We start from the raw sequence: 9,819 nt of genomic DNA on the forward strand, positions 1-9,819 counted from the left end.
CCACTACTACTACTAAATAGTCAATAGTATCTAAACAAGTTTTACATTAAAGTATCACCACTCTAAACCAGCTGCCATGAAGACTGTGCTATTTGTTCCAACTGGCCACAAACACCACACACACACACACACACACACACACACACACCCTCCCCACTGGTCTTGTTGCTGATACAGAATTTCATACAAAATGTGCATTTTTTTTGTCTGCTGTTTTTGTTGTTGTTTATTTGTTTTGGCTTTGGTTTTGGTTTTTTACAGTTTCATCATTTCCATATGAATACATCAACATGTCTAACACCATTGCCATTATGATTGCTAATGGGTTAAAAGACAATCTTCTCTTTTCTTTTAAACACTCACTCTTGCATCTTAAAAATACTCTCTCACTTTCTATCTATCTATCTATCTATCTATCTCAATACACAAGCTCTCTGCTCTCACTTTCACATACCAAAGCTCTCCAGTTTTCTGTCCTTCTTTCTACAGCTATTCGTCTTTCTATATCTTTATCTCTCTACCTCTATCTCTCTATCTATCAGTCTGTCTGTCTATACATAAATACATGTGTATAGACATTTCCATGCACTCAATTTTACATATTGGGGCTCTCTTTCTTTTTATTCTTCTCTTTCTCTTTGTTTCTTTCTATCTATCATTCTACCTACCTACCTACCTACCTGCCTACCTACCTGCCTACCTACCTACCTACCTACCTACCTGCCTACCTACCTGCCTGCCTACCTACCTACCTACCTACCTACCTACCTACCTACCTACCTGCCTACCTACCTACTTACATACTTATGTATCTCTCTCTCTTTCTCTCTCTCTACATCTATCTATCTATCATTTATCTATCCCAGCCATAAATCTCTCTTCCACTCATCTCTCTCTCTCTCTCTTTCTCTAATCTTTCTATCTATTTATCTACCTACCTATCTCTCTCTCTCTTTCTCTTTCTCTCGTTCTCTTTCTCTACATCTAACTATCTATCATTTACCTATCCCAGCCATACATCTCTCTTTCTCTACATCTTTCTATCTATTTCTCTCCCTACCCATCTATCTATCTCTTCCTTTCTCTCTCTCTACATCTATCTATCTATCATTTACCTATCCCAGCCATACATCTCTCTTTCCCTCGTCTCTCTTTCCCTCATCTCTCTCCCTGTCTCTCTCTCTCTTCATCGCTTTTCCATTAACTCATACAGTACACCTCCTGTCTAAGATGAAATTTATTCCTTTATTGAGACATTTAAAGTTCTCAAATGGAATTTTCTTACTTTCAAATCTAAATCAGTGCTTTTATTTCTAAAAGCACTTTTTCTTGTCTTTTTCTATAAATAAATGGAGATTCTCTTTCTTGAAAGCAATTCTTTTCGCTTGAGTCTTTTTTCCGTTGAATAAAATCTTTTAAAATCTTTTAAAATTTCAAATGCATTTTTATATTTATTTATCATTAAAATTATCATTATCATCATTATGTATTATTATTATTATCATTATTATTATTATTATTATTATTATTATTATTATCGTTTAGTATTTACATTCTGAGCTCAAATCCAGCTGAGATCAACTTTGCCTTTCATCCATTCAGGGTCAACAAAATAAGTACCAGTGATGCATTAGGATCAATGCAGTCAATTAATCCCCTTCACCAAAAAATTACTGGCGTTGTGCCGAAATTAGAAAGGATTGATATTGTTATTCAGCATTTCATCCGTCTTCATGTTCTAAGTTCAAATCCTGCCAAGGCTGACTTTGCCTTCCAGCCTTCCAGGGTCAATAAAGTAAGTACCAGTTATGCACTGGGGGTCAATGTAATCAATTCACCCCCTTCCCACGACATTGCTGAACTTGTGCCAAAATTTGAAACCAAGTGTGGCTGTGTGGTAAGTAGCTTGCTTACCAACCACATAGTTCCGGGTTCAGTCCCATTGCGTGGCACCTTGGTGGTGGTAGTAGTAGTGGTGGTGGTGGTGGTGGTGGTGGTGGCAGTGGTGGTGGTGGTGGTAGTAGTAGTAGTAGTGGTGCTGGTGGTGGTGGTGGTAATAGCAGCAACAGTGATGGTGTAGCAATGCCACTGTAAGTATTACAGTCTTTCTATATATTTTTAAATATCAAATATATAATATCATAATATCAAATATCGTGAGATATCAAATATATAATATGGTGAAATATCAAAATTAGAAGCCATTTTGTTGTTGTTGTTGTTCTATTTTGATATTTGTGGCTTTATTTAAATTTTTACTGTTGCTTATTATTATTGTTCTTTCTGTTTTCTATTGACATATGTAGTTCTAGACACGAACTCTGCAGATTCAACTGGAATGGTGAATTTGATTGCAATGGAAAATACTATGGTGGATAAATTTAATACTGACTGAAAAATATTAAAAACTGCAAAATTCAGTAAATAAATGAATAGAAATATAAAATAAATGAAAAAAAATTAAAAAAACAAAGCAGAAATGGCAACAGCTTATAACAGCTTATAAATAAATGTGAGAATAATTCTGTAGTGTCAAAGCAATATTTTTTACCACTGGAACGAAAAAAAAAAAAAGTAGCGAGGGAATATTCCTTGCTTCTAAAGAAAAAATATAACAAAATAACAATAAAGATAAAAAATATAATAGAAATATAATAAAAAAAAAACATGAGCCATCAAGACTTACTCTTATGGAGGCTTTTATATAAAGGTTTTCTTCTTCCATTTTCCTTCTTAGAATTTCCTTTTGGATGCGGTCTTCAACAACAACTTCTTCATACTCCTTATACTAAATAAACAAGAAACCATACATGATGTCTAAAAGCTATTGAAAAGTCAGAATTATAAAAACTAAAAAAACAAAAAAAAAAACATAGAATTCCAATATCATGTTTTGGGGAAATGTTTTGGTGGAGAATGGAGAGTGGAATGTGTGATTACTTACTGATGCAATAGAACCGAAAAAAAAAAAATTCTTTTTAGAATAAATATTAATATAAAGAAATGGCAAACAGTGTTTGAATAAGAAAAGGTAAGATGTAAGCTTTTAGAGAGTTGAGGCCATGACTCAGTCTCATTTCCTGGTTAAAACCATTCCACTTTACAAATACTGTTTAATAGTCTTAGAAATGGAAATAATGGCACAATTTTTCCTTCAACTTCCCTTTAAATGTAGGATTGTGATGTCACATTAAAATAAACCACAATCTAATGAAATAGTTCCATCTCCCTAAATTGTTTGTTTCTTTTTTCAAGAAACACACACACACACACACACACTCTCTCTCTCTCTCTCTCTCTCTCTCTCTCTCTCTCTCTCTCTCTCTCTCTCTCTCTCTCTCTCTCTCTCTCTCTCTCTCTCTCTCTCTCTCTCTCTTTCTCTCTCTTTATTGTTTTTGTCTCTGGTCTGTTTATTGTATTTTTTGTTTTGTCTTTTTGTTTCTTTACCTCTTTTTCCTGTTTAGAACTATCAGGTTCCAAGACAGCTTTGACAAACTTTAGTAACCAAACAAGCTGTTTGTTGTAATTACATTTGGCAGAGAAGTACAAAGGGAAAGCAGAGCTGGATGGAGAAAGCTTTATCTGCAAGAATATGGCTGCACTGTTTATGGAGACAATTTATTTGAGAGTAACAATAATTGAACAAGTCAATAAAACTGAGAGAAATAGTTTGCTACAAGAGACAAGAATGGTCAGTCGTAGTTGCTGGTGATTGGAAACTTGGTCTCCCATGAAGATATCTGTTGCCTTCCATCTGGAAAGCAACAGATATTTATGAAAATAAATACCTTCAAAATGAAATGTTAGGCAATATCTACCAAGTATTCATGTTGTTGTTGTTTTTGTTGTTGTTTAGCTCCAGGTCTTCCCTATTCAAAGATATTCTAACTGTGACCATCCCAACTTTTTTTTCTGAGAATGTAATTTGAGGAAGGTTTGAGGTGGGTGGTCACCAGAAGACTCCACTACGTCTGACTTTAAAAAAAATATAATAATTTAAAACTAACCCAGAACCACTTTGAGGTTCTTGCGAATGGCACAAAGAAAACGCCAAGATTTTGGTCTTCATGTGGAAAGAAAAGGCAGAAAGTTATGTTCCAACTGGAAATCTGGCATCAGGATGTCTTGTGTCAAATTGGACAAAGGATTACTTCTACTATCAGCATCATCATCATTTGACGGCTGTTTTCCATGCTGGCATGGGTTGGACGGTTCAACTGGCCTCTGGGAAGCCAGGAGGCTGCACCAGGCCCCAATCTGATCTGGTAGTGTTTCTACAACTGGATGCCCTTCCTAATGCCAACCACTCTGAGAGTGTAGTGGGTGCTTTTTATGTATCATCGGCACATGGGCCAGAGGGGGCTGGCATCAACCACGATCGGATGGTGCTTTTTACGTGCCACCAGCACGGAAGCCAGTCAAGGCAGTACTGGCATCGGCCACATTCGGATGGTGCTTTTTACGTGCCACTGGCACGGGGATCACAACTACAATTTCCAAAATCAGAAACAGCCTCTCTGGGGATTCTTTGATCAATCCAAAGCCATGGTTGAAGAGATTCACCCAAAATGCCATGCACTGAGATTGGAATATAATCAAAGTGCCATGGACTGGACTCCCCCACACCCATCCAGCCACCCCTACTGTTTATTTTAACCCAGAACTGCTTTGACCTAATTGGCCTATGGTCAAAGACATTTTCAGACATGACCAAATCAATATTCTATTCAGGCACAGTGTATCTAGGACTACATTATCAACTGTGTACTTTGAAATGGTAGGGCAATGATAATGAACCACCTGTTTTAATTACTTTAACTCGTTAGCATTCAAACCAGCCACATCTGACCTCAATACTCTACCAATTTTATGTTCAAACTGGCCAGATCTGGCCTCTCACACCTATCCTACAATGTCATTCTAAAAATAAGCAAACACATCGTGAAAATCTCTTAACATTATTAATTCAAAACAATGTGAATAAGTAAGGATTACATTTGACAGATTAATAATCTGAATGTTAAAGGGATTAATGTTGTAATTACAGGATCACTTACATGTATTTTAATTTTAGGTAAATGCTTATAGATAAGTTTTTTTACAACATGATATCACAGAAAGATTTATGTCCACATCTAACATGTTACTGCTGGCACATGTATCATTGGTTCGCCATCTTTGCAACAAGATATTATTTGGCTGCTATTTCTAGCAATTTAAGCTGCTACATAGAGATTTCTTTGTTGGTTGATTTATGCTGTATACTGTCATGTGTAACTTCATTCTGTAAAATGGACAGCACTGGGAAGGGCAGCCTCCCATAGAAACCATGCCAAAGCAGACATTGGAGTTTGGTGCAGCTCTTCAGCTGGCCAGCTCCTGTCAAACCATCCAACCCATAACAGCATGGAAAACGGATGTTAAATGATGATGATGACGATGATGACGATGATGATGACGATGATGACGATGATGATGACGATGATGATGTTGATGATGATGATGATGATGATGATGATGATGATGATGATGATGATGATGATGATGATGTTGATGATGATGATGATGATGATGATGATGATGATGATGATGATGACGACGACGACGACGACGACGACGACGACTACGATGATGATAATCACCACAACGACGACAACGACGATGATGATGATGAGTCAAAAGCGAAGGAGCAGCCACCAAAGATGTTTGCAGTGTCTCCAAGAATGGTAGGGGTTTAGAGGAGAAAGCAAACACATTTCATAAGGGACTGGGAGCCCTCACTGAGGAAATGGCAAGGGAACGGGAGTTGTGGCGATTTGCTGTACTTGAGAAGACGTGTCAACCTAAGTAGAGCCACTGTGGCCCATACATACAGGCCTGTCCTTTACAGGTGCCACATAAAATGCACGTGTGCCAGTGCTGCGTAAATGTACCTAAAAGGCATGTGGCACACAAAAAGCACCAAGTACACTCTGTAGAGTGGCTGTCATTCGGAAGGGGCATCCAACCATAGAAACCAGACCACAACAGATAACTGGAGTGTGGACAGCTCCCCAGTCGGCCAGCTCCTATCAGACCAACCAACCCATGTCAGCATGGAAAACGGACATTAAGCCTTTAGTAAAATAACTTAGTTATCATTCAGCTAGTGTTAGGAACATAAATTGTGACTGAGGTTTGGTGGAAGATTTTAATTGAAAACTTATGAAAACAAGACATTTATACTACAGAGCAAGAGCTGGTTTCAGCCAGGTTGGTAACGAAAGGGTTAAACAACGATGATGATGCTGACTACAGTAGGAAGAAATGGATAAAGAAGAACCTGTCCTAATTGACCACATCTATGGGGTTGCAATGACCAGGGGGTGATGTTAAACTAAGCTGCAGACTAATCAAAGTGTTGGGAAAGAAGATGGGTGGGGGCAGTTAAATTCATTAACCGAATTCCAACAAAAGTTCTATGGTTAAAGGAGTTTCAATGTTTTAAGGAAGTGGTAACGTACCAAAAATGGTAAGGTACTAAATAAACAAAGGAAAAGTTGAAGATGTTATTTAGAAAATGAAAATCTCACTATAACAAAGGCCATTAATAAAGGAAATTAATTTTATTAATTGTGCTAATAATAAATAATAAAAAAAAAGACATTACTTGTTTTGTTCTAAATAAATCTTATGAAATATAAATTCTATGATTATGTTGTTGTTGTTGTTATTGATATAATAGTAGTAATAGTAGTAGTTGTTGTTGTGGTAGTTGTTTTGGAAATTTATATCACTTTCTGTAGAATTTGACAAAAAAAAATAAATAAAATGAAAATTAATCACTGTTAATTTATGATTTATGAAATGATAATAATAATGATGATGATGATGCTGATGATGATAACACTTGTGATTAATTATAGATGAAACAAGGAAATATTTTATTACATTTTACAATAATTCTGAAGAGAATGGACTGAGATTAATGTTTATTTACATTTTTGACTTTTGTTTTTTTTTTCATTTCATAAAAATAATTAAAAATTAAATCAGAATTAGAAAAAAAAACCAAAAACTAATTGGTATTACACATTATGACAATTACTTTTATTATCAAGCCATGTAAGGTAAGAGTTAGCCATGAGGACAATGACCAATTTAGTGTACAGGTGGGTGTTCACCAAGGCTCAGTCCTTAGTCTTCTCATATCCATCATTGTCCTCCAGGTGACAACAGAGGAATTTAAGACTGGAAGCTCATGGGTTGATGATCCTGCCCTCGTAGCAGAATTTGTAACATCATCATCATCATCATCATCATCATCATTTAATGTCCTTTCCCATGCTGGCATGGGTTGGATGGTTTGACCAGAGCTAGCAAGCTGGAGAGCTGGACCAGGTTCCTATCTGATTTCGGTTTCTACGGCTGGATGCCCTTCTTAACACCAACCCCTTTACAGAGTGTGGCCTGGGTGCTTTTTACATGGCACGGAGACAGGTGCTTTTTGCCTGGGCCTCGCATGAGTGCTGTTCTACATGGTGCCAGCATAGGTAATTTTTATATGGCAGTGGCATGGGGGCTCTTACAAGACATAAAACCCCTTCAGCTGGGTGGTGGGTATAAACAATTCTACTGTGATGGACAGGTCTTCTTGAGAACAGCAAGGTACCATATACCTTGGTCCTTTGTCGTCTCTTTTGTAAAGCTCAGTGTCCTGAGATCAGCCATCAGTACTTCATCCTGGGTCTTTCTCTTCCACAAGATCCATCCCCTTCAGTGATTGACACTTCTTTATATGCAGTCTTCTCTCTTGCACACTGCATCTAATTCCTCTTATGCTTAACTTTCTCTCAACACACTAGTGCTCTATCAAACATGCACACTTACATTGCGCATCCAACAGAACATGTTAGCTTCATTCCTCTCTGTCCTTCACATGTCTTCTGCATTTGTCTCACTACCATGTAGTATTGCTGTTCATATATATACGTCCATACAATCTTCCTTTCACTCAAACAGAGAAACCTTTCATTGCCAACAGAAGTAAAAGCTCTCTGAATGTTACCCATCTTATTCTTATTTTAGTGGCTACACTTTCTACAGTGAAGGCGCATGGCTCAGTGGTTAGAGTGTCAAGCTTACAATCATGAGGTTGTGAGTTCGAATTCCAGACTGGGCTACGTGTTGTGTTCTTGAGCAAGATACTTTATGTCACGTTGCTCCAGTTCACACAGCTGTAGAAATGAGTTGCGACGTCACTGGTGACAAGCTGTATTGGCCCCTTTGCCCTTCCCTTGGATAACACTGGTGGTGTGGAGAGGGGAGGCTGGTATGCATGGGCGACTGCTGGTCTTCAATAAAACAACCTTGCCTGGACTTGTGCCTGGGAGGGTAACTTTCTAGGTGCAATCCCATGGTCAGTTATGACCGAAGGGTATCTCAGCATAACACTTTCCACACATCATCCCCCATGGCAAATTAGGTCCCCTAGATAGCAGAAATTATCCATCACCTCTGCAACATTTGCGAGAATCATTTCCTGAGTATCTGTAGCTTTTATGACTCCTGTACATCTCCCACATACAAACACTACTTTCTCTGATAACCTTCCATTTCACTGTACATCTTGTGTGTTCATAGCTTACACTGGACACACTATATGGAATTCCTGGACAAACTATATGAAATTCCTGGAATGTCCATACACTGGACACATTATATGGAATTTCTGTCTACGCCTTTCTTACATATCAAGCAGGGCCATTTACCTGAAGTGGGTAAGAGTCCTGTCTGTTTTATTGCTTACTAAAATCTTAGTCTTTGCTAAGCTAACCTTAAGACCCTTCAATTCCAGGTTTTGATTCCACACCTGGAATTTCTTTTCTGGTTCTTTTACTGAATATGCTTTGAATATACGCTGAGCAAAATGTTTGCGGCGTTTCGTCCTTCATTATCTCTTCTGGGTTCAAATGCTGCCGAGGTCGACTTTGCCTTTCATGAAAATGGAGTTGATAATATAAGTACCAGCTGAAAAATGGGGTCAATTTATTCGACTTACCCCTGCCCCAAAACTGCTGGGCTTGTGCTAAAGTTTGAAATCAAATTTGAAATCACTTTATATACACACACATCAGCACATATATAGCTTCCCAGGGAGCAGCCATCTTGAATTCCTCTGTTATAGCCTGGCGGACAATAATGAAAAGGCAGGGACTGAGAACTGAGCACTAATGAATGCCTCCCTGTACACCAAATTCCTCACTGTACTCTCCCTACTGACAGAGCCCCTGTACATGGCCTGTACAGCTTTCACCAGCCACTCATCTACCCCTAGCTTCCTCAGAGCCCACCATATCACACAGAAGGGTATCTATCAAAGGCTAGGCAGGGGTACAAAAAAATTCTAGGTGTGGAAACAAAACCTTTTCCCCACCACCCAAATTTCATCCCCTAACACCCAAAATGCACTGATGATGATGTCATGTGATGTATGTATATATATGCATTTATGTATATCTATGTATGCCGGCATGTGTGTGTGTGTGTGTGTGTGTGTGTGTGTGTGCGAGTTTGTTTTTGTTTCTCTACTCTCTGCTTCACAACCAGTGTTGGTTTGATTATGACTGGCACCCGTGCCAGTGGAACGCTAACAGCACCATCTGAGTGGGATCACTGCCAGAGCAGTGGTCTCACTTCCATGCCGGTGGCATGTAAAAAGCACCATTTGAGCGTGATCGTTACCAGCGTCGCCTTACTGGCACTTGTGCCGGTGACATGTGAACAAAACATTCGAGAGAGGTCATTGCCAGCGCCACTGGACTGACTCCTGTGCAGGTG

The 9,819-nt window shown here is 38.4% G+C and overlaps 1 protein-coding gene across 1 annotated transcript in view; it reads right to left on the reverse strand.

Moving 5' to 3' along the window:
* The window catches only part of LOC106875816 (dynein regulatory complex protein 9), a 140,899-nt gene that overhangs the window by 6,219 nt on the left and 124,861 nt on the right, over positions 1-9,819 (reverse strand). The window contains exon 8 of the mRNA XM_014924096.2: positions 2,687-2,788. Coding sequence (XP_014779582.1) covers positions 2,687-2,788 — 102 coding nt within the window. The remainder of the gene's footprint in view (positions 1-2,686; positions 2,789-9,819) is intronic.

This window comes from Octopus bimaculoides, chromosome 7 (genome assembly GCF_001194135.2).
Source record: "Octopus bimaculoides isolate UCB-OBI-ISO-001 chromosome 7, ASM119413v2, whole genome shotgun sequence".
Taxonomy (NCBI): Eukaryota; Metazoa; Mollusca; class Cephalopoda; order Octopoda; family Octopodidae; genus Octopus; species Octopus bimaculoides.